Source organism: Oryx dammah, unplaced genomic scaffold (genome assembly GCF_014754425.2).
Source record: "Oryx dammah isolate SB20612 unplaced genomic scaffold, SCBI_Odam_1.1 HiC_scaffold_5, whole genome shotgun sequence".
NCBI lineage: Eukaryota > Metazoa > Chordata > Mammalia > Artiodactyla > Bovidae > Oryx > Oryx dammah.
The window spans coordinates 101,341,355-101,365,794 of NW_024070189.1; the positions used below are offsets into that span (position 1 = coordinate 101,341,355).

A 24,440-nucleotide genomic window follows, 5' to 3' on the forward strand; every position below is an offset into this window, starting at 1 on the left:
GTGTGTGTGTGTGAAGGACCTTCTCTGTGTGTGTGTGTGTGTGTGTGCGCGCGTGCACGCGAATGTGAATATTTTCCGTTTCTTCGTTTCGTCATTAATCGTGTCAGCTATAGACAAGGAGAGAATAGTTCTTAAGTGCTAAGGAAGAGAAGTAAATGTTAGCCTGTGGGGAGTCTTTTGTGCAGGGTTTCTCAGCCTTGCCACTGGGGCCAAATTGTTCTTCGTGGGGCCCGTCCCACTCTCTGCAGGGGGTTGAACAGCATCACTGGGCTGCACCCACCTGATGCCAGTAGCACCCCCACCCCCCACCCCCCGCCAAGTATGACAGCCTTAAATGTCTCTTGATGTTGCCAAGTGTCCCCTGGGTTGGGAACAGAATCTCCCCGGTTGAGACACTGGGCTAAGGAAAAGATAAACAGACATGTGCCATGATGTGGGCAGCCTGCCCAGAGAGGGGCCAGGGACCACAGCAGGAAGACCATCCCCTGGCTGCGGCCTTTGGAATCAACATCTTTTTGGATCTGGTTGACTTTAGTTATAACGTCACCTCCTCAGTGAGCCCTCCCAATTCCCATCCCCAAGTCATTCTCACAGCATCCCGTTTTACACCTTTCAAAATAGCATAGGAGAGCTAAGAAATAAAAAATGCGCTATTTCCTGTTGGTTTGCCTTCCCTGGCAGGTGGGGTCCTCCAGATCAGGCCTGTCTTGTTCATGACTGTCCCCATTCCGGGACACCTGAAGGGCGAGGCCCCGGGCGAGAGTGGTGAATCTTGGCTGCCAGTTCTGTTCAGGATAGACCCTGCCTCTCGGGGCGGCTCCTCTGTACTTGCTCAAGATCACGGCTCTTGGATGAACTTAAGAGATAAACCTTGAGGTGCAGTTTGTAGTTCAGTGTCCCCTTTACATCAAAGGGAGCCGGCTGCCTTCCCTCCGGGAAGGGTCATGCAGAATCCGTTCAGTCCCTGGGAGGCCACCTCTTGGCTTTATGTCTTAGTCATCCATGGAGCAGAGGTAGGCCACCTCCTCCATGCCAGGCGCTGGGGTTTGTTCAGATTCCTGGCTCCCTTGCATGGTTGAGGTGGGGGCTCCTGCGAGACCCGTATGGATGGATGTGAGACGTGAGGGAGTTCAGCGCCATGAGTGAAAGATAGCGGAAGCCAGGCCTGGGGAGATGCGGTGGGCAGAGGTAGGGGAGCAGGGGCCACGCCTGTGTCCTCTGGGGGAGACTCCGGGGTAGGGGCATGAAGGCCTGAGGTGGGATTGAGTGGGTGTGCCTGAGAAAGCCAGGAAGCCGGTGGGGTCGGGACCTGAAGCAGAGGCTGTAGGGGAGAGAGCCAGGAGCATGAGAAGCCAGGGGAGAGTTCTGGAAAGGCCCCTCCAGCTGCCATGCCAGAGAAGATCTGGGAGGCTAGAGGGGGGCCTGGTGTGAGCCACATGGAGTGGAGGGTATTGTGGACTGGGGTGAGGTGTCGGTGAAAGCGAGCATCCGGGTGATGGCAGGATGCCTGCGGCTCTGGGTGAATGCAGCGCCTGCTGAGATGAGCAGGGGGGCACGGGCCGGAGGGGCCGCTGTCCCGTTTGGGATGACCCTTGAGGGGTCTCTTCAGTACCAGGTAGGGCTGTGTGTGCACGCTCAGATGGACCAGTTGGCTGCGCACGGCAGTTCCTTAGTGTCCAGGAGGCATTTCTACTGTGCCTGATCAAGGCCACCCACAGCAGGCAGAGCACACAAAAGCCTGGATTGTTCCAGAAAGTTTAGACCAGGGGTTGGCAAACTGTGGCCCATGGAACGAGCCAGCTTATGTTTATATGGCTGGTAGCTTTTACATTTTTCAGATTACAGTAAAAAAAATTTTTTTTAATTGTGGTAATGTTTACATAACAAAATTTGTCATTATAACCATTTTAATGTGTCCAATTTAGTGGCTTTTTAGTACATTTACAATACTGTGCAGCCACCACTAATTCCAGAACATTTTCATTACCCTAGAAAGAAACATGTACCTCCTCAGCCCCATCCTTCACACCACCCAGCCCCTGGCAACCACTAATCTGCTTTCTACCTCTGTAGGTTTTCCTGTTCTGAATCCTTCATGTAAATGCAGTCATGCACTGTGTGTCTTTTTGTGTCTGGGCTTCTTCCTCTCAGCGTTGTGTTTTTGAAGGTCATCCATGTTGTACTGGGGCTTCCCCAGTGGCCCAGCGGTAAAGAATCCACCTGGAATGCAGTTCGATCCCTGAGTCAGGAAGATACCCTGGCGAAGGGGGTGGCAACCCACTGCAGTGTTCTTGCCCAGAGAATTCCATGGACAGAGGAGCCTGGCAGGCTACAGTCCATGGGGTCACAGAGCGTCGGACACGACCTTAGCAGCTCACAACACAGCAGCACGTTGCACCAGCACTTCGTTCCTTTCTAAGGCTGAATAATCCTCTGCTGCAAAAGTGGGGCTCACTTTGTTCCTTCATTCATCACTTGATGGGCGCTAGGGTTGATTCCACCTTTGACAGTTGTGAACAGTGCTGCTGTGAACAAACACGTGTAAGGCTTTGCTTGAACACTTGTGTTTGGTTCTTTGGGTGGATACGTAGGAGTGGAGGTGCTCAGTCGTCTGGTGACCATATTTAACTTACTGAAGAATCATGGGGCTGTTTGCCACAGTGGTTGGACCATTACCGTATCACCTTTTTTGTGGAGCCCTGGTCTGCAGGGGTGGTTCTCCGTCTTGTCACAGTAACTCACTTCAGAGAACTGAAGGAGGCACGTGGTGCTTAAAAATGCTCCCTTATGCTGGTGGAAAAGGAGCCCCCAGTGAACACACAGCCTCCTCTGAAACCATCCTGGGCTCCACAGCTGTCCCGCACCGCTGCCCCTGCTCAGCTGTTCCCACCAACAACCTATATACCACAGAGGAACACAGGATCAGATCTCTGTTAGTTTAAGTGAAAGGTGATCAGGAGGAGCATCCCCAGAGTGTTTCAGAACCAGTTCCAGAGAAACAGTTCTTGAGTTGTGGCTGCTCTAGGTCTCTTGTGTCTCTGCTTTCCTGGCTTCCTAGAGTTGCCTCTGCACCCACCCCAACCCCAAACTCACCCCCACCCGAACCCCAGATTTGTATCTCAGAATTGTGACTCTCAGTATCTCAGAATATGACTGTATCTGGAGATAGGATCTTTACAGAGATGATTAGGTAAAATGGAGCCGTTAGGATGAGCCTTGATGGAGGCTGACGGGTCCTTCAAGGAAGAAATGTGGACACAGCGAGTGCCCTCAGGGATGTGTGCGTGCAGAGGGACAGCCCTGTGAGGATGCAGCAGGAAGGAGGGCAGGTGTCCAGCCAGGAGGCCCTGGGAGACTCCAGCCCTGCTGACCCCTTGAGCTTGGGCCTCCAGCCTCCAGAGCTGTGGGGAGATAGTGTCTGTTGACACTGCCCAGCCTCTGGCATTCGTCGTGGCAATCCTGCTGCACTAGTGGACCCACTCGGGTGCTGGTGGGCGCTCCTGGTGGAGGTGGTGGCAGTGTGCCTGGAGCTCCCTGGAGTCCAAGGTCAGCTGCAGGTGCCAGGGGATTTCACCTGGTCGTCCCCAACCATGGATGAAGCCCACTCTCTTCTAAGCACTGGGGATACAGCCATGTCCAAAATAGAATCCCTGCTCCCGTGGAGTCTCACTACAGCTCAGGGCTGGACAGACAGTAAAATAAGTAAAATGTGTCACCTGTAGGAAAGTGGTATGTGCCGTGGAAAAACAGAGAATGAGAAAGGGGCTCAAAGTGCTAGGAGATGAGGTCTAGAAGATTCCCTGAAAGGGGTTGTGTACGCAAAGACCTAAAGCCGAACCAGAGGGATCCTGACCTGCCCGAGACCCAGGTGGGTACCCGCAGAAAGCCGAGGGTCAGTCCTGACAGCCCAGCTGTGGTCAGTGACAGTGAGGCCATCCGCAGGTTGTTGTTCAGTCACTAAGTCGTGTACGACTCTTTTCGACTCCACGGACTGCAACACACTAGGCTTTTGTGTCCTCCACTGTTCCCTGGAGTTTGTTCGGGTTCCTGTCCATTGAGTTGGTGATGCCATCCAACCATCTCATCCTGTGCTGCCCTCTTCTCCTTTTGCCTGCAGTCCTGACATCCTCAGGACCACACGTGAAATTCCAGTCTAAAGGCGCAAACGTTGCCTCCTTAGTGGGATGGTCCTGTCCCGCTGTGAGTTAGGATTCCAGCTTCTAGGAGAGAGAGACGTGTGTTTGTTTTTTTATTTGTATTTATGTTAACAGAAAAGCATGTGAATGGAGAGCATGCGTGACGGCTGCTCAGGGCCCATCAGTCTTCTCTCATGTGACTTGCCCCGGGCTTAGCACCAGAAGTCCCACAGCCCTGGGCAGCCTGGACAGGGGGCCTCCCTCACCTGCGGGGTCCCAGTCTCCTGCCTGCTGACAGCAAGTAGCTTTCACACCTGAAAACAGTCTTGCTGAAATGGACTGGCCAGAGGCGGGGAAGACTGTTACAAACGGCCCAGAATTCTGCTCCGGAAAGGATTGCGTGAATGCTAATTTTTCAGTGTGGAGTGTGCATCGTGGTTTCATGGTCTTTGTGAGAAGGGTCAGGCAGAGGTGAGTTGGTGAGGCTCCCAGGGATGCGTGGGTGCTCGGAAGGCTGGGGCGGGGCTCCGTGGCTCCGTGTCTGCGTGCCCCGTCTCTGCTTCCCTCTCTCCAGGCCCCCAGAAGTAAACTTGTTGTGTATGAAGAAGACTCGGCCCTGTGCTGAGTTTTGCCTGCTCTCGCGCACGGTGGCCGGTCTGGTGTTCCTCACAGCCTGCTCCCCGTGTCGGCCCGACACTCATTCCCTGTCGTACCGTTGGCAGGAGAATTCGCACAACCACAGCGACTGTGCAGAGAACGTGAAGCAGCAGATGCTGTACAAGGAGGACAAACCCCAGGTGCCCTTGGAGTCCGATTCCGTGGAGTTCAACAATGCCATCAGCTACGTGAACAAAATTAAGACCCGCTTTCTGGACCACCCGGAAATCTACAGGTCTTTCCTGGAGATACTGCACACTTACCAGGTAGGAAGACTTGGGCCGCACTTCTCTGCGGGCGTGGGTGGCACCGCTCAGTGTGTCAGGAGCGTCGGAAGCATTCGGGTTTTCCTCATGACCTCCTGTAAAATTCTGATCAGCTTTTTTCTTTTCTGTGTTAATTTTATTTTCTATTGTGGTAGAGTATATATGTAAAACTTAACTATTTTTAAGCGTACAATTCAGTGGTATTAAGTACTGTACAGTCAGTCACACTGTTGTGCAGCCATCACCATCATGCATTTCCAGAACTTTTTCATCTTCCTGAATTGCATCTGTGTCCCCATTAAACTCTTATAACTCCCCCTTGCTCCCTCCCGCAGCCCCTGGCACCCACCCTTCTGCTTCCTGTCTCTGAATCTGGCTCTGCTAGGGGCCTCCTGTGAGCGTCTTCTTATTTGTCCTCTTGACTGGCTTGTTTCATTCAGCGTGACGCCCTGAAGGTCTGTCCCTGCTGTACCCTGTGTCAGAATGGCCTTCTTTTTGAGGCGGAATATTATTGCAGTGTATGGCTTGGCCTCGTTTTCTTTCTCCGTTCATCCATCAGCAGACACTTGGGTTGCTTCCACCTTATGGCCACTGTGAGTAACGCTGCTGTGACAGGAGTGTACCTGTTGGTGTTCTGTGTAGGTCTGCTTTTAATTTGTCCCTGAGGCACCTCTGCACCCTCTTTGGGAAACACACATTAGAGGATTAAAGAACCGCCCCCCCAAGAAGAGAGTTTTCCTTTTATAAAATGGCTTAGTTATTATTTAGACAATAGGACTACCCTTTATTTATGCTGATTACAACTGGGCCTTGCGCCACGTACTGGGTCATCAGAGATGAATGGTTGCTGTTGCCTCGGAGTTCAGTTTAGGGCTGTGCGAAGGAGAGTTGTGTCAGCGCTGGAGGTTGCTGACCCCGTGAGGGGTCAGGGAGAGGCTACTCAGGTTTTAATATTTAGTTAGTTGCTTTGGGTGCACTGGGACTTGATCGTGGAACTTGGCCTTCAGTAGGGTCTGTCACTGCTGCACAGACTCCAGCTGTGGCGTGCGGGCTTGGTTAACTCTGCGGCAGGTGGGATCTTAGTTCCCAGACGAGGGGTCAGACCTGCGTCCCCCGCATCACAAGGGGGATTCTTAACCACTGGACCACCAGGGAAGCCCCTCAGGTTGAATCTTAACAAATCAGTCAGAAGCCTCAGGTGAAAGACGGAGTCTCTCGGTGCTGGGCATGGCCTGTGCAAAGGCCCAGGGGCCAGCGCGGGCAGCTGCCTGCAGGGAAATTGGCAGGGAGTACAGGCAGGCCAGTGGCAAGGGGCATCAGTGTCATGCAAGGAGTTCAGACGTCTTCTGTGCCCAGACATGGAGTCTCTGCTGCTTTTTGTTTTTCTAACCAACAGAACCCATTAAAAAAAAAAAGTTTATTTTCATTTATTTATTTGGCTGTGCCCTGTAGATCTTTATTGTAGCATGTAGTTGCAGCACAGACTTTTTAGTTGCGGTTTGTGGGATCTAGTTCCCCGACCAGGGATTGAACCCCGGCCCCCTGCCTTAGGAGCACAGAGTCTTAGCAGTTGGACCACCAGGGAAGTCCCGAGGACCCACTTTTAAAAGTGAAATCTTAGGTGAGGCAAGGTGAAGGCCCACTGGTGAGGAGCACTGGCTGAGATGCAGGCAGCAGCAGCCGCAGGGCCTGGCGAGGAGACCATGGGGGCCTCAACCTCCTGGGGCCTGCTCGCCCGCGTCCCAGCTCCGCACCACGAACCACAGGAGGCTCCGGGCGTGAACCAGCTGCCCATCGAGATGCTCCGGAAGGTGCTGAGCTACCTGCCCCCAAGCATGCTGCTCTGGCACTGCCGCCCGGTGTGCCGGCGCTGGTGAGACGTGGTGGACGGCTGGGACCTGTGGCGGAGCATCCTGCCCTGGAAACACCCCGACCTGTGGCCCGTCATCCGCACCTGCCTGCCCTCTGCTGACGACCCCGGGCCCTGCATCCTGGGCTGCTTCTGCGAGCGCAGACCCATAGGACGCAAGCTCATCGCGAACCCCCCGGGCAAAGAAGACCTCTGGAACTGTATGATGCTGAGCTGTAGAGATGGCTCGGAGGAAGAGGAAGACCTGGGGGTCAGGCTGAAGACTTCTGGGGAGATGAGCTACAGTCCTGCCTACAGGTGTTGGTACAAGGGAGAAATTTTGGACCTGGAGGAGGAGGGTCTGTGGCGGGAACTCCTGGATAGTGGAAAGATTCGGATTTCTGTCTGTCGCCGCTGGACAGAGCAACAAGGCAGTGACCGGATGTATCAGCTAGTCGTCAGGCTTCTAGGTGCCAACTGGGCCATCTTGCATTATTTCTTCCATAAACGTTTTCCCGTCCGGCCACGGACAGGCAGTTTCTCCTTTCGGATCATGCATGCATTCACCAACATCAAGAAGGGCGTCCGCTTTGTGTTGTTTGACCACAGTGTCGAGGGCTATGATTCGTGGCCTGAGCAGTGTGGAGTCTGCCGGCCCCAATCCAGTGTCATCGTACAGATCCGTCCCTAGGCTGTCCCTGTAAGACAACGTGACCATGCCTTCCAGGAGCTGGGACCTTTGGCCAGACCACCTCAGCAATCGAAAGTGTGTAGCTCCGGGCATGATGGGATCTCTCCTGGATCCAATCAAGGGTCCTACTGGGCCCTGTCTTTAAATTCTATGAGAAACTATGAGAAGAACATTCTCACATCAGGGTTACTGACTGAACGCAGCCCCTGTTCTACGGAGTAGAGACATGGATGAAAACGAGGAAATGGTGAGAGGGCTCCTCACAGTGGCCCACCCCACCCTGCCGGCCATGCCCTCTGCCCGTGTCTTCTGTTTCTGCTGCAGAGACTTCATTGATCACTTCCAAGAAACCCTCTCCTCGTGTCTGAACCAGAAACTCATCCCTCTGGCTGAGTAATTCCAGTCTCTATCCTTCTGTGATTTCAAGACTGTGACCAGGACTCAGAGCTGAAAGCTGCTGCTAAGTTTGCTGCTAAGTTGCTTCAGTCATGTCTGACTCTGTTTGACCCCATAAATGGCAGCCCATCAGGCTCCACTGTCCCTGGGATTCTCCAGGCAAGAACACTGGAGTGGGTTGCCATTTCCTTCTCTAATGCATGAAAGTGAAAAGTGGAAGTGAAGTCGCTCAGTCATGTCCGACTCTTAGAGACTCCATGGACTGCAGCCCAACAGGCTCCTCTGTCCATGGGATTTTCCAGGCAAGAGTACTGGAGTGGGGTGCCGTTGCCTTCTCCGAATTAGCTCAAAAGATTGTTTAGAGGCAGAGGGTTCTGCCCACCCTGTGAACAATGAATTTGGTCCCCAGAGCCCAACCTTATTCTGGATTCTGTGGTGGATAGAATTATTTTGTTACTTTGAAATTCTTTTTGAATATAGAGAAAATAAATCAGGAATGTGTCTTCCAAAAAAAAAGTGAAATCTTGTGCACAACCTTAATAAGAGAAACAGAGAAGTGAGATTCCTTTTAGTGTAAATGTCGATGATGAGATGAACAGCATTTGCTTCCTGTAAACCCAGTGGAGCTATTTCGACGGCCTAAACATCCATGGACACTGGTGCTGATGTCGTGCGCGGCCCTGTCGGCCTCACGTCCATTGTCTGCACGGGCCTTGTGCAGCATCAAGAACTTCCTGCTTCTCACAGAGAAGTGGTTCCACGTGGCAGCTCTGAACACCAGTCTGTTTGCAACCATGGAGGTTTGTGGGTCTTTCACAGATTCACCGTGGGGTCCAAACATGTCAGGGGCAAGAAGGATCATTAGAGGGAAAGCAAGGAAGTATCTGTTCTGTTGATGGGAATTGAGCAGAGATGTTAGACTAACTTAACCGAGGTCATAGTGAAGGGCTGCAGGTTGATTTGGAGAACGCATGAGGGGGAAGGTACAGCTCAGCCTTCTCCAGCCACAGCTCAGGAGTCAGTTGGAAATGCAGCCGCCTGGGCCTCCACTCCAGGTTCTGCCTGGCACCGGCTTTTCCAGCAAGCACCCTGGCAACAGGGACCATCCATTTCTTTAGGAGGAGCTGGCAGTGTGAATTTCTATGCGAGTTATTCTGATTTTAGAACATTGGCTCAGATTTTTTTTATTTATTTAACTTATTTTTGTCCGCCCTGGCTCCTCGTTGCTATTCGGGCTTTCTTGAGTTGCGGTGAGCAGGAGCTGCTCTTGGTTGTGGTGCAGGGGCTTCTCATTGCAGTGGCCTCTCTCGTTGTGGAGCACGGGCTTTAGGGTGCTGGGGCCTCAGTAGCTGTGATCCGTGGGCTTCATTGCCCCACGGCATGTGGGACCTTCCTGGGCCGGGGGTTGAACCTGTGCTCCCTGTGTTGGCATGCAGATTCTTAACCACTGGCCCGCCAGGGAAGTCTGGGTTTGAATTTTTTTAAGACATTGTGAGGTCAAAGTGGCTCTAGAGTAAATTTAGCCGCATGTTACTTTTTTTTTTTTTTAATCCGTTGAGCCTTGATTCAGACCTTAGCTGTGACCCCTGCCCTTCAGAGCCCTTTGGCTCACCACCCTGAACCTTGGGGTTCTAATCCCTAAAATGGCTATAAAGCTGGTGGTGCTGACCCAACTAAATGTGGTTCACTGAGGTCGCTGATTGTAGCGCAGCGCTTGCCTCAGGTCAGTGCAGGGGTGTGGGTTCCCTTACACAGCTTTGTACGTGTGTCGTGTGCCTGGACAGGCACAGCCAGCTCTGCCTTGACGGCCCGAGTGACCGCACTCTGCACACACGCCCCATAGGAATTGGGGTCAGGGCACGACACTCAAAAACTGTGTCAGCCACACACTAACAAAAAAAAAAAGGTCCTGGGCCTTTTCTGGTGGTTCAGGGGTTGAGAGTCTGCCTGCCAATGTAGGGGACACAGGCTCAACCCCTGGGCGGGGAAGACCTCACAGGGCTCAGGGCAGTTAAGCCCGGGTGCCACACCTACTGAGCCCACACGCCTTAGAAGCCTGCGTGGTCCGCAACGAGAGGCCACTGCTGTGGAAAGCCCGAGTGCTGCGACTAGAGAGGAGCCCCTGCTCACAGAAACTAGAGAAAGCCCATGCGCAGCAACGAAGACCACAGCCAAAAAAAAAAATGTACATATATAGGCACCGACTAGAAACCGGTAGCACCACTGTACACTCGTCAGATGGCTAAGCGTGATGTGAATATTGCAACACTTGACCTTGGAGAAGACCTGAGGTTCACCTGTGGACGTGGGTGGGGAAGGTTACAGCCTGCGGGTCACTGTGAGGTACCAGGAAGAAGTTTCCTAAAATGCGATGGGAGGACGTTGCGCTAGATTGGAAGGGTGGCTCCTGACAGTTGAGGGAGGGTATGTGTGTGTCGGGTGTCGTGTCCCACATGGCCTGGCTCAGCTGGTATACTTCTCCACATTCACCCCTTGTTACTCCTGGACAAAATCCTGTCTTACTAGCAAGTGCAGAATCCACACCACGCTCAGATCATTCTTCAGTATTTGTCCCAAACAGATGTCTGTTTAAAACAAGCCTTGGAGTATAGCTGACTCTTTCTGTGGGAAAATTTGCAGGAGGTGCATCCCTGCGAGAGAGTGTGCCCCCGTTACGTGATTGTAGATGGTGCCAGGCTTCCTTCTGCCAGGGGCACCGGGCTTTCTTTCTGCCTTGTAATGAGAGCGCCTAGCTCCCCACAGCCTGCACAGAGATCACCATCACTTGCCCAATCTGATGAGCAAAAATGCGGTCACCGTGTTGTGGGTGCTCAGTCGTGTCCAACTCTTGGTGACCCCATGGGCTGTAGCCCACCAGGCGCCTCTGTCCGTAGAATTCTCCAGGCAGGAATACTGAAGTTGGGTTGCCATTTCCGCCTCCAGGGAATCTTCCCCACTCAGGTATTGAACCGTAGCCTCTTGAGTCTCCAGCATTAGCAGGCGGGTTCTTGACCAGGGAGCCGCCTGCTGTGATGCTGTTTTAAATTGTCAGACATCACTTAGTCGAATCACTGTTTTGTCTGCATAGGAATGATTTGTATTTGTTCTCTGAGCTGAGTGATCTTTGCCTGTTTTTTCCTTTGGTCTTCAGGTGTCCCGGTAACTGGCAGGGTAGGGTGGAGGCAGTTTCTTCTCCCTCCTAACGAGGTGCTCTGTGTGCCAGGATTTGGACCGTGCCCCTGCTCGAGGGGTGGGGCGGGCGGGCTGAGGGCTCTCATCCTTGGCTCTCCCCTCTGCAGCTCCGGGGGGGGAGGGGGGGACCTCGACGCCTTGGCGCGCTGCTTGCTCTGTCATGCCCCAGCTGAAAGGTGATAGGGACTAACTTTTTTTAAAATTCACTCTTCCTTTTTTTTTTGGCTACTGGGTTTTTTTGTTTTTTTAGTTTTTGCTTTAACTGAAGGATAATCGCTTTACAGAATTTTGTTGTTTTCTGCCGAGTGTCAACACGAGTCAGCCATAGGTATATATACGTCCCCTTCCCTCGCTCGTGACCCGCTCTCCCATCCGGGGTTTTCGATGCTGTGCCCAGGCTTTCTCCAGTTGTGTGAGCGGAGGCTGCTCTCTGAAGGCGGTGCGCTGCCTTCTCATTGTGGTGGCTCCTCCCGTTCCGGAGCATAGTTGTAGGCGCGCCAGCTTCAGTGGTGTGGCGCACAGACCTCACGTAGGGTCTTCCAGGTTAGGGATCAAAGCCGGCTCCTGCGTTGGCAGGCAGGTTCTTACCACAGCGCCGGCAGGGAAGTCCAAGGACTGACTTCTGACGGCTGACTTGTGTTCGCCTCACCTCTTCCTGCCCTCCCAACCTGCGACCCCTCTGGTCTTCATCTTGTTGTCTTAAGCTCCAGGTCAAGCCATCTCCCTTCTGGGGCCTTGGTGACCCTGGGAGAAGAAGTCCCTTAACCTGCAGGCCCTTCCTGTCCCTCTTCACCCTCTGCCCCTTCCAGACCCAGCGCTAGCTCATTTCCCCTACCCAGCAGGACAAGTCCCCTTGCTCTTGGGAGCACCATGGGTTCACCATGGACCTTGCCTTTCCCCAGCCTCTGCTCAGCAGTGCTGCTCGAGGGCTGGGGCATGGTCCTTCCCTGCCCTTGCCTCTCCCACATAGCCTCTACGCTCCCAGCTCTGACTCTATCCATGGCTGGGCCTCAGGCGAAGTTGTGCAGCAGGGTCAAAATGCAAGCAAACGGGGCTGTTATCCAGAGCCAGTGGAAGGGGAGTGGTTGGGGGGTAACCCAAGGTGTCAACTGAGCAGCGGGCTGGGCCCCTCTCTCCTGGTGGCAGCAGTCAGGGGCTCTGCTTTTGTGAATCGTCCCTCTCTCCTCCACAGTGGGATGCCTGAACGTCCCAGCCTAGGGTGTCTCCTGGTTCCTTGGCTGACCACTCGTTTTCCTTTTCCTGAAAATCGGCAGAAGGAGCAGCTGAGCACGAAGGGCCGTCCCTTCCGAGGCATGTCTGAAGAGGAGGTGTTTACCGAGGTGGCCAACCTCTTCCGCGGCCAGGAGGACCTGCTCTCCGAGTTTGGACAGTTCCTGCCTGAAGCCAAGCGGTCCCTGGTGAGTACAGAGCGCCCACCCCAGTCTGGGGCCACACTATCAGCCAGAACCCCACACCTCAGCGCAGCCTTCAGGCCAGGCCAGGTTTATCCACTCCCCAGAGACACTGGCTTTCCCCTGAAGCCACACCCAGTGCAGCCACCCATGGGCCCCGAGTGCAGGCTCCACGCCCTCACTGACCTGGAGCAGGTCCTCCAGAGGGCTTCTCTGGACCGAGAGCAGCGGGCGCTGAGGGTGGTTTGGGGGACAGAGCGTCTTCCAGTGGAGACCTGCCCGTAACCGGGGCCTGTGGTGCAAGAGGGGTCAGGCTCACTGCCTGCCTGTGCGGAGGGACACGAGACGTGGGCTGAGGCTCAGCAGTGCCTGGGGCGGGCCATGGACCTGGGAGCGGAAGAGGGGCCTGGGATGGGGAGTTCGGGAGCGCCGACTGCGCTGTCAGCCTTTCTCTCTCTGTTGTGGCCTGAGGCCTGCCAGGCTGCCTTTTCCATTTCCTCCTCCTCTTTTTCTTTTCTTGCGAACTCAAGAGCTTTCAGAAAAAAATTGAAGGAAAGCTCACGTAACGTAACGTTCACCATTTTAAAATGTACAATTCAGTAGTGTTCAGGGTGTTCGTAGTGTTGAGCAGCCATCCCCTGTGCCTGGTTGCAGAACATTCCCAGCTACCCAGAAGGTGACGTCGTCCCGTCAGCAGTCGCTCCCCATCCTCTCCTCCTGAGACCCTGGCAGCCACCAGTCTGCTTTCTGTCTGTGTGGATTCGCCTGTTCTGGACAGTTCATGCATTGATAGATGGGCTCATATGGCATGGGGCCTTTGATTGGCACGTGGCTTCTCTTCACTCAGCATCATGATTTTGAACTTCATCCGTGATGTGTCAGAACTTCATCACTTCTATGGCCAAATAATAATTCCATTGTGTGGGTGGATCACAGTTTGTTCGTCTGTCATCCGTTGATGGACACTTGGGTTCTTGCCACCTTTTGGTCACTGTGAATAGTGCTGCCGTAAACACAAGGTTTTGCTTGAACACATGTGTTCGGTTCTTTGTCTATACCTGCTGCTGCTGCTGCTGAGTCGCTTCAGTCGTGTCCGACTCTGTGCGACCCCATAGACGGCAGCCCACCAGGCTCCCCATCCCTGGGATTCTCCAGGCAAGAACACTGGAGCGGGTTGCAATTTCCTTCTCCGGTGCATGAAAGTGAAAAGTGATAGTGAAGTCACTCAGTCGTGTCTGACTCTTCGCGACCCCCAGGACTGCAGCCCACCAGGCTCCTCTGTCCATGGGATTCTCCAGGCAAGAGCACTGGCATGGGGTGCCATTGTCTGTACCTAGGAGTGAAATTGCTGAATCATACGGTGGCTGTATGTTTAACTTTTGAGAAACTGCCAGACTGCTTTCCACAGTGGCTGGACCATTTTCCATTCTCACTGGCAGTATACTCGGGTTTCAGTTTCCACATCATCACCAATGCTCAAGATTTCCCTTTAAAAAAAAAAAATAGTCTTTGACTTGGCATGAAATGGTATCTCACTATAATTGTGATTTGTGTTTGCCTGCTGACTCATGATACTGAGCATTTCATGTGCTTACTGGCCATCTGTTTACCTTTGGAGAACTGTCTTTTCAAGTACTTTGCACAGTCTTCCGTTTGTCTCCTGGTTGTTGGGTTTTAAGGGTTCTTTATATACTCTTGTCATCAGTCCCTTATCAAATATTTTTCTCTGTTCTGTAGGTTGTCTTTTCATGTTCTTGTTAGTGTCCTTTGGTCGAGTCCTACTACTACTACTACTAAGTCGCTTCAGTCGTGTCCGACTCTGTGCGACCCCATAGACGGCAGCCCACCAGGCTCCCCCGTCCCTGGGATTCTCCAGGCAAGAACACTGGAGTGGGTTGCCATTTCCTTCTCCAGGTCAAGTCCTGTTACCTATTTTTTTTCCCTTTTGTTGCCCATGCTTTCACTGTCAAATCTAAGAATCTGTTGCTAATTCTGAGGTTGTGAAGGTTCACCTCTAAGTTTCCTCTAATACTTGCATAGTTTTAGCTCTAACGTTTGGGCCGGTGATCCAGTTTGAGTCAATGTCTGTGTATGGTGTGAGGTGGGGGTCCAGTCTGGTTTGCTGAGGGAATTGTTCTCCCATTGTAGAGCCTTGGCACTCCTGTCAGCAATCAGACGGCCAGCATCATGGGTTTGTTTCTGGACTCTGAGTTCCCATCCGTTGATCTCCTCGTCTGTCTTGGCCAGCACCACATCATCTTGATTACCGTAGCTTTGTAGTAAGTTTAAAATCAGGAAGTGTGAGTCCCCCGATTCGGTTCTTTTTCAGGATTGTTTTGACAAGTCAGGGCCCATTGCAGTTCTGTATGAATTTAAAGATTGGATTTTCCCTTCTAGCAAAAAAGACCATTGGGAGCTTGAAAGTGATTGCATTGAATCTTCCAACTGTTTGGAGGAGTATTGCCATCCTAACAAGATTAAGTCCTCTGCCCAACAAATAGGCAGCATTTCTCCCTTTATTTAAATGTTTAATTTCTCTCAGCAGTGTTTCATAGTTTTTTTTTCCACTGTGTAAGTCTTGACCTCTTTGATTAAATTTATTTCCAAGCACTTTATCCTTTTTGTTGTCATGGAATTTTTTTTGTATATAACTTGATTGATTGATTGATTTTGTCTGTGCTGGGTCCTCTTGCTGCTCGGGCTTTTCTCTAGATGTGGAGAGTGGGGGCCGCTCTAGTTGTGGTGCAGGGCTTCTCGTGGTGGTGGCTTCCCCTGTGGAGCACAGGCTTAGGCATACCGGCCTCAGTAGTTACAGCATGTGGGCTCCGTAGTTTAGACTCCCTGGCTCCAGAGCACAGGCTTAGTAGTGGTGGTAGACGGCCATAGTTGCTCCGAGGCATGTGGAATCTTCCAGATAAGGGAAGTCCTGCAATTGTTCTCTTAATTTTGCTTCTGGATTATTCATTGCTCATACATAGAAACAGCACTGCTTTTTTGTATTGATTTTGTATGCTGCAACTTTGCTGAACCCGTTTGCTTGCTTTGATAGTTTTCGTGGATTCCCTAGGATTTGCTAATAATGTAGTTTTTCCAGTTTGTGTGCCTTTTGTTTATTTTTTTGGCCCAGTTGCTCTGATAGAACTTCCAGTATTGTGTGGGTTAGAAGTGGTGAGAACAGGCGTCCATGTCTCACTCCTGATCTTAGAGGAAAAGCTTCGGACTTGCACCACGAGTGTGGTGTGAGCTCGTAAGCAGCCTGAGGTTGAGGAAGCCCCCTCTATTCGAAGGTTGATGAGCGTTCCATTTCCTCTCTTCGCTTTCTCTTTGCCCTTGACGACAGCTTGGGGGTGGGCACCCCAGAGTCCCCCTCCCAGCCTCCTGCATCCCCACCGCCTCTCCCGGGTCTGCTTCTAGAGTGAGGGTGCGGTGGGGCACGGGGCTGCAGGACAGCAGGTCTCTCAGGAAGGGCCTCACAGGGCAACAGCAGTCCGAGTTTGGATGCCATGCAAGACTCTTGGTTGATGAGGTGGACTTCGGGGGTGCGACCTGGGGCCCATGCCCATGTTACTGTCTCCAGGACACAGAGCACCGTTCCTAAGAGTAGAGTTTCCACGCAGAAACACTTCCTGACTGAGCCGGAGAAGCTGGCTCTGTGGCACAGAGAGTTCTGTGCCCGTCGGTGGGGCTGACATCAAGTCCAGGAGCTGTGGCCAGTCCTGCCCACCCTCTTGGAGTCTCAGGTGTCCTGGGGGGCTGGACTGAGCCCAGGGAGCACACAGCCCGGACCTTCTTGGGCTCTGGGTGCTGCAGGGGGCCTTGAACTGGCCATGTCACCTCCCAGGCTTCATTGCCTTCTCTCTTATGTGGAACTGACCACCCCTCCTGCTTAGGCCGGGACTGAAGTATTGTCCTTCAAGTGCTTCTTGCAGGACCCAGCTTACACTCAGTGCTTTGGAAAGAGCAGCTATGGTTGTGCTGGAAAATCCAGCCTAGAATATAGGCTGGTCGTCCCATCTCCCGCACCAGCCTGCTGCCTGGCCTGCTGGAAGCCCTTGGGGAATGCCTGGGCGGGTGGGGGAAATAAAGCCCCTGTCTGGACCCCCCAGGGACAGAGAAGTCACATGTACACTGGGCCTCTCAGCCCGCTGCCTCCTTACGGCCCTACCCTCGAGTCTGACTTGTCTTTAAGCCCACTGGCTGCCCCATGTCTCTCTCTGAACTTCAGAATCCCGACTTGTTTTTTTCTCCGTGTTCCCAAATAATGCCCTTCGCCGTCACAGCTTCATTGCCATCTTCCTTCTCTGTGCATGTTCCTGCTCATCAGAGACCTCCCTAACTGGCTCCCGGGGCCACGTGGCCGAGGAGCAGAGGGATCTAGGCACCTACTTCCCACTGCATACCCTTCTTCTGTTGGCTCAGCCCAAGGTTGTGGGCACTTGGGCCTGTGTCCCGGGAACTCGAGCTTCATCGTGTCCCCTGCTTTGAAGCCTTTGCTGCTCCCTTGTACACTTGGTGGGTAGTCTTTGGGTCTGATCGTCTTAGACCTGGGTCTGGAATCTCAGCTCTGAGCCTGGTGTTGGCAGTTCTCTTCCTGAACCGTTCCTGCAGGGATGTGTGCCCGGTGGCACCCTCCAGCGGCCTTCCCAGAGCCATCGCTGTCAGCGCCGTGTGGTCCAGGGGCAGCCCACCCCATGGCTTCAGGAAGCAAAGGCCTACCTGAGTCCCTGGCCATCTCTCACCGTTCTGGAGGACATACCCTGCTCAGGGAGGCTCGAGAGCGTAGCCCCCACTTAGAGAGGAGGTGGGGGGTGCAGCACCTAGAGTAGGGCTCTGAGTTACGTACGTGGCCCATGTCTCGCTTTGTCCCCTTCTCTCTGCAGGAGCCTGGCAGGTCACCTCCTCATCCCTCAGCTCCCTCATCTAAATGTGCTGAGAATGTCTGTCCCTAGGCCAGTTGGAAGCTTCCTAAGCAGTGTCTGGCCCTGGTGAGCCCAGGGCTGCAAAGCAGGGTCCTGCCTTGGCGGAGCAGCCATCAGACCTGCTTCAGGGGTGGGTGGGGAGCCCTATCTACTGGAGTTGTGGGGACGGTGCACAGCAGACGCTTGGTAACTGGTTACACTGGCCGTCTACGCAGCTCACAGGAAGTCTGCAGGCCTTAGTTCCTGAGTTATCATGTTGTGTCTCTGTGAGGGGTGAGTAGAGCCTCTTGTTCTCTCAGGGCTGTGGTCACAGCACCCCCTGGCGGACACAACTTGGCATTTACCAAGCTGGACTCGGACAAAGCCCACGCTGGAAAGAAAAGCATCTCCCTCAGAAAAGCACCTACTCAGTTTCTTTAAATGATATTTGTTATCAATCCAGCAGTGTGTACATTGGATTATTAGAGCTGTTAGTGCTTTCTAAAAGATTTCATCAACTTTTAAAAATTATTAAAATACTCGTATGTATATATAATTCATCTTATAAAGTGATCTTACATTTTTGTTTCCACTAAAACAACAAGAGAAAGAAATCAAAAGTAAAATTGGATATTGTCCTAATTAAACTCGACTATTTGGCCTAGATCAGGGCTTAGCAGTTTTTCTCTTAGGAGCCAGTGAGTGTCTTAGGGTTTGCAGACTGCAGTCTCTGTGGCAAAGGCGCAGCTCTGCTGTGGTGGGAAGGCAACCACAGGCCCTCCATCGGTTAGTGGGCGTGGCTGTGTGCCAGTAAAACTTTATGGACAAACACAAACTGAGCCAGCCCCTGCCTAAATGGTTTCTGGGGGCCTTCTGCCTCAGGCATTTGCACATTGGGACATTTAACTGAAACATAAGAACTGTCTGAACTGTTGGGGGAACATTGGTGATCCTGAGCTTGCTTTCCAGCTGGGTGATCTTAGCTGGGCGAGCAGTGGGTATCCCCCTCACTCCCCATTCCGCCCGCCCCTGCCACGAAGTCCTACTCAGCATGTCATTCTGTCCCCCCTCTAAGAAGCAATGTTTGCACCAGTTCTGGGATCTACGGCAGATACCAGTTGAGGATTTTTTTACTTTAGGTTCTTTGGAGTAGTCTTGAATCTTTGGATAACTACTCCTCCAAAGAAATTTAATCCCCTAAGGGACAAGGACAGACTTTGTTGGACAGGGACAGGCTTTGCGACCCCATGGACTATAGCACGCCAGGCTCCTCTGTCCTCCACTGTATCCCAGAGTTTGCTCAAATTCATGTCCATTGAGTCGGTGATGCCTCCAACCATCTCATCCTCTGTTGCCCCCTTCTCCTTTTGCTTTCAGTCTTTCCCAGCATCAGGGAGTTTTCCAGTGAGTCAGCTCTTTGCATCAGGCAGCCAAAGTACTAGAGATTCAGCTTTAGCATTAGTCCTTCCAATTAGTATTCAGAGTTGATTTCCTTTAGGATTGACTGGTTTGATCTCCTTGCTGTCCAAGGGACTCTCAAGAGTCTTCTCCAGCACCATAGTTTGAAAGCATCAATTCTTTAGCACTCAGCCTTCTTTATGGTCTAACTCTCACATCTGTACATGACTACTGGAAAAACCATAGCTTTGACTATATCCATAGTTAAGTAATAGATCTTTATCATTGTAATTATTTATATAAAAGTAGTGCATGCTCGTGAAAAAAAAAAAAAGCGTTAATGAGAGCATCAGCTATGAAAAGTAAATTTCCCTCCTTCTTGCCTCAGTTTCCCAGTGATTCTCCTCAGAGTTAAACTTACAAATGTCTTATATATCTTTCCAGAAACCTCTGAGTGCAAACAAATGTTTATCCTTAAAAAAATAAAAAGGCATCCTGTTTGTTCGGGCATGCCCCTGGGGGTTTTTTCCTGTTTAGAATAAGAGTGTATCAAATATGCCTGTCCCTAGCAGCAACACAGAGCTGACTCATAGCTGACGTTTGCCTCGGTTTTGTTTGAAGGCAGCACGGTTTATCCACCCAGCCCACCCTTCGTGTGGTGTCTCTGCATAAAGGCCCCCTGGTGGGGTGAGGGTGATGGCCCTAGGCCTCTGCAGCCCAGCCCCGCACAAGAGCTACCATCTGTCCACCTTCTCCCTTGCCTGCTTGGACTTCCATACAGATAACAAACACTGACTAGATTCTTCTAGAACCATTCTTCATAAATATTGCCAGCACCCTGACCTGCTAATCAGTGCTTGTTGTAGAGAACCAGCAGTGAGCGTCCCCCGCACCACCCATGATGACATTGCCTCCAGGATGCATTTTCTCATTCGAAGGAAAGAACACAGACTTGGCTGGAAGGCCCCCAAGTGCCCTGGCAACCGTCAGCAGCTTCCTCTTGCTGCCAGGGCTCTGCATACCCTGATCTCACCTAAATGCCTTTCCTTCCTGCAGCGCACCCAGACACACAGGCAGACACCCTGTCAGTGGTCTGCTGGGTGAGTCCCGCATCAAGGCCCCCGTTCATTGTCTGCCCGCTGAGCCCTCCCTCACTTGTCAGGACCCTTGTCCATCGAGGCCTTCCGTGAGCCTTCTCCCAGTCTCACAACATGCAGCTGTGGTGAGCTGGGTACACAGGTCTTCCTGCAGTAAACATGAGCATCTTGAGAGCCAGGCTCGGCTTGCATTAGGACCAGGCCCCTGGCCCGTGGCAGACAGTGCTCACTGGGGTTGCAAGCTGGGTCGCAGGTGGTTCCCTGTGCTCAGGTACATTGAGAGCCAGCCCTGATGGGTCCGCTGTGTCTCAGCGCTGATCACCTCCTGTGTTTATGTCCTTAGTTCACAGGCAATGGACCATGTGAAATGAGCAGTGTTCACAAGAGCGAGCATGAGAAGAATCTGGAGCACAGCAAAAAGCGCTCCCGGCCCTCGCTCCTCCGCCCCGTGTCTGCACCAGCAAAGGTAACCATCTGCTGCGCGCCTGGATGTGTGTGCACACTCCGCAGCCTGGCCTTCTCTGTAGATGGCCTGGGGAGCAGCTGCGGAGGCCCTCAGCAAGAGGCTTGGGGCAGGAGGCTGAGTCCAGGCCCTAGTCCAGCTTGAAATTCACTGTCTGTGGGGGCGTGGGAAGACGGCTCAACTCTAAGGTGGCTGTTTATCTATTCCCCTTGGCTTATAAGATTGTGCGAGATGTGGTGTCATCTTCCCCGTAAACTGGATACGCTGCTCAGCCTGCTGCTTTTCACCTTCACAAGTCTTTCATGGGCAGGATGCCCATGTACAGTGGTGCTGGTTGGTCACTGCACAAGGTGCCCTGCTAAGGGATGAGAGGTTCTGAGGTTCCTCTCCTGTTGTGCTCCTCACCTGTGATGGTGATTTTCTTATTCCATCATCCCTTGTGTATTTGCTAGGTGGCTTTCTACTGGAAGGGAGAGCTTTTTCTCCATCTCCGTTTATTTAATGTGTGTCTTTACGGACTCAGGTTATAGTCTGTTACTGTCATGTTCTTCTGTGTTTGTTTTTTTTTTTGTCTTGTTTTGCTTTGTTTTTCTGGGCTGCACCTTGCAGCATGCAGAATCTTAGTTGCCAGACCAGACATCGAGCCCATTCCCCTTGCAGTGGCAGCGCAGTATGGTCTGTGACTATCATTGTTTGTCTTGACTCTAAACTGCCTCAGATTTGGCCAGTGGGGCCCCTTTAGGTTGGCTCTTGTGTCCCTTTGACACATGCTCATCATTCTTCAGGCATTTGGGAGATGGTTTGGTAATATCCTCGATGTCTCAGGAGTGTGGCCAAGTTCAGGTCCAAGTCCAGCCTAGAGAGAACGATCTTCACAGCGATTTGAAACCCAGATTTCCCCAGGATCTTCTCGTCACCATCCCTCCACGCCCCCAGGCGCAGTCACAGCCCATGGGAGGAGCAGGCAGGAGAAGACGTTTCTGATGCTATATCTAGGGGCATCGCTCCCTTGCTGTTCCTACTCTGACGCCCCTGCCTGATAGCAGAAGCGCTCAACCGCTGAGATTTAGATCCCAAATTGTGGGCAGGGCGGTTGTGTGACTTCCGGTGCACTTGGTCCTGGAGGCCAAGGTGGGTGGTCCTGAGAAGTGCGTCCATGGGGTCCTGGGCAGACCGCCAGCCAGCACCTGATGACGGTTCCTGCCAGGAAAGCTCCTTGTTAGCGATGTTGTGACTCTCACAGAGATGGACATGGGCCACCTGTGAGACGCACAGAGCGTCCGTGGCACGGACTCTCTCTCCGCAGAAGAAGATGAAACTCCGTGGTACCAAAGACCTGTCCATCGCCACCGTGGGCAAGTACGGGACTCTGCAGGAGTTCTCTTTCTTTGACAAGGTGAGTGGCGAGACCAGTGACCTCTAGGGCTTTCCTGGTCCGGGCTGGCCTCTCCCGGCTCAGATCTGAGCAGTCGAAGTGAGGAGGGGGTGGCAGGGGGCCGGTGGCGGGCAGGGGGCAGGAGGTGGCGAAACACACGGGGAAGGCTGAGCTCAGAGCCCGTGCCGCATTTGGGGACAGTCTGCCACTCAGAAGCTGCATGGCTTCTCTGAAGCAGGGGCGGTCCAGGGGCTTCCTGCCGAGTCAGTGGGCAGAGCCAGGGAGCTGGCTCTGGGCACGTGCTGTCTGAGTGGAGAGCAGTCCCCTGCAGGCCACAGCCACCCTCCAGGGCCTGTGCTTGCGGCTCCGTGTGCGCCTGGTGGGGTCAGGCCTGGTGGGCGTGGGAGCGGGTACGGCCGGCGGGGCCCTGACCCCTCTCGCTGCAGGTGCGCAGGGTGCTGAAGAGCCAGGAGGTCTACGAGAACTTCCTCCGCTGCATCGCCCTCTTCAACCAGGAGCTGGTGTCCGGCTCTGAGCTCCTCCAGCTGGTTGGCCCGTTCCTAGGGTGAGTGGCACTTCTCCCCTCTTGCATTCTGTTCTGTAAATGCCTTTCACCCATCTTTTGGCTGTTGTATTTGGAAAACGGTATATCTGGCTTTTTCCGATTGTTTTAAGTTGGAGTTGTTATAAACATCACGATAGATTCACCAGCAGTTGTAAGAAAGAACACAGGGAACTTCTGGGGAGTGTTCCCCCTCAGTAACAGTCAGAGTCATAAACAGGAGGTTGGCTTTCAGACAACCCACCCATCTTTTCATGTTCCCATGTTATGTGTGTGTATATGTACAGTTGTAACACCCGTGAAGGCTGGTGTGTCCACTGCCACTGCCCAGGTACGGAGCAGCTTCAGAACCACAAGGAAGCTGGTGTTGGCTTCTGATACTCAGATCCATATCCTCCTATGCCCCGGGCCCCTGGCAACCCCTCAAAGCTGTGCTTCTTCTCTAAAGCTTACATGGCAAGAGAATTATGTAGAGTCATACACTGTGTTGTGTAACCTTTCAGGGTCAACTTTTTTCGCTTAGCATTATTCCCTAGAGATTCATTATGATTTTTAAAATTCTATCAGAAATTACTAGGAAGAATGAAATGACTGGTCAGCATCCCTGGTGCCGCAGGAGGAGTGCTGTTAGCAGGTCACCAACCCACTTCCATCCCGACCCGCTGCCCTGTGTGAGCCGCCCCAGGGCCCGCCAGCTTCTGAGGGGATGGCGCGGGTCTGGGGGTGCCGTGTGTGGGAAGGGGAGTGTGCTGGCTGCCAGTGTGCTCCCTGCTCACCTGCGTGGTCATGCCCAGCCTGGGACTGAGCCCCATCTGAGCCTGTTTCCATGCTGTCAAAAGGGGATTATAAATACACCTCTGCAGTTTTTCAAAAAGCTCCAAGTGGGCTTTGCATGAAGACTGTTAACATCTCAAACCTGGTGAGTTCTCACTACACACGATGTGCTTTTTTTGTCACAATGTGTATGAGTTAGTCGCTAAGTTGTGTCCGACTCTTTGGGACCCCAGGAACTGTAGCCACTAGGTTCCTCTCTCCATGGAATGCTCCAGGCAAGAGTACTGGAGTGGGTAGCCATTCCCTTCTCCAGGGGAATCTTCCCGACCCAGGAATTGAACCCAGGTCACCACCTGCATTGCAGGCAGATTCTTTACTGTCTGAATCACCAGGGAAGCCTGCCTATTTAGGCCCCAAGACAACTGCAGGGGCCGCTGGGCTCTGGGGGCAGCTACCTGAGCCTTCCTAATAATTTAAAAAGCTTTTTAAACTTCTTTTGGTTTTAACATAAGATGGAACCCAGGTCCAGGAAACTATGTAACTGAAGAATGGCTTGGTAAAATCACTTTTAGGCCAGTTCCCTTGTACCCATAACCAGTGTCACAGACGGACCTCTGCCAGCCTCCAGGAGCCCTCCACGCGCCATGTCAGTCATGCTCCCTCCCTCGGCTGAGGGGGGCCGCCTCTCTGCACTGATTGCGACGCAGCCAACCCAGGCTGACGCCACCAGACACACAGCTCAGGCTCAGACTCTGAACCCAAAGCTGGTCTGGGTTTTGTTTCTGGTCCGTCTATAGGCCTCTCTCCATGTCTAGGTTCTCCCTCCAGGTTTATTCCTTACTATGTCTGCATTGGCATCCCCGTGGCATGGGTGCACTTGGCCAAATGCATCTTCACGGCCCCCCACATCCCTCTCTTTCTGTGGTTTATTCACTCGCTGCAAGTTGCAGAAGAGAGCATATCAACAACATTTATTACAGTGTCAGGGTCATGAGTTGCTTTCCTTTCGCATCAGGACCAGTTAGAAACGGAAAAGGGGACCAGTTTTTTACAGCCTTGTATGAACTCAAGCATGTAAATGCATTCACTGCGTCTCAATACATTTTACAGCTGAGGAACCTGAGGCCTGAGTGGATAGCTCTCTTTCCCCGGGGCAAGCTCTCATAAGAGACACTGTGTGGTGATGGGCGAGCTCAGGGGGATCAGACCTGGAAGCCGGCCCTTCACTCCCCCTCTGTTCTCTAGACCTGGAAGCCGGCCCCTCACTCATCACC

At 52.7% G+C, this 24,440-nt stretch overlaps 1 protein-coding gene across 2 annotated transcripts in view; it reads left to right on the plus strand.

Moving 5' to 3' along the window:
• Positions 1-24,440, plus strand: part of SIN3B (SIN3 transcription regulator family member B) — a 45,436-nt gene that overhangs the window by 4,348 nt on the left and 16,648 nt on the right. The window contains exons 4-8 of one of the 2 annotated variants that reach the window (XM_040241095.1): positions 4,859-5,059; positions 12,462-12,605; positions 20,336-20,458; positions 21,762-21,851; positions 22,277-22,395. In XM_040241095.1, the coding sequence (XP_040097029.1) occupies positions 4,859-5,059; positions 12,462-12,605; positions 20,336-20,458; positions 21,762-21,851; positions 22,277-22,395 (677 nt within the window). The remainder of the gene's footprint in view (positions 1-4,858; positions 5,060-12,461; positions 12,606-20,335; positions 20,459-21,761; positions 21,852-22,276; positions 22,396-24,440) is intronic. The other variant, XM_040241096.1, reaches the window with a different exon arrangement.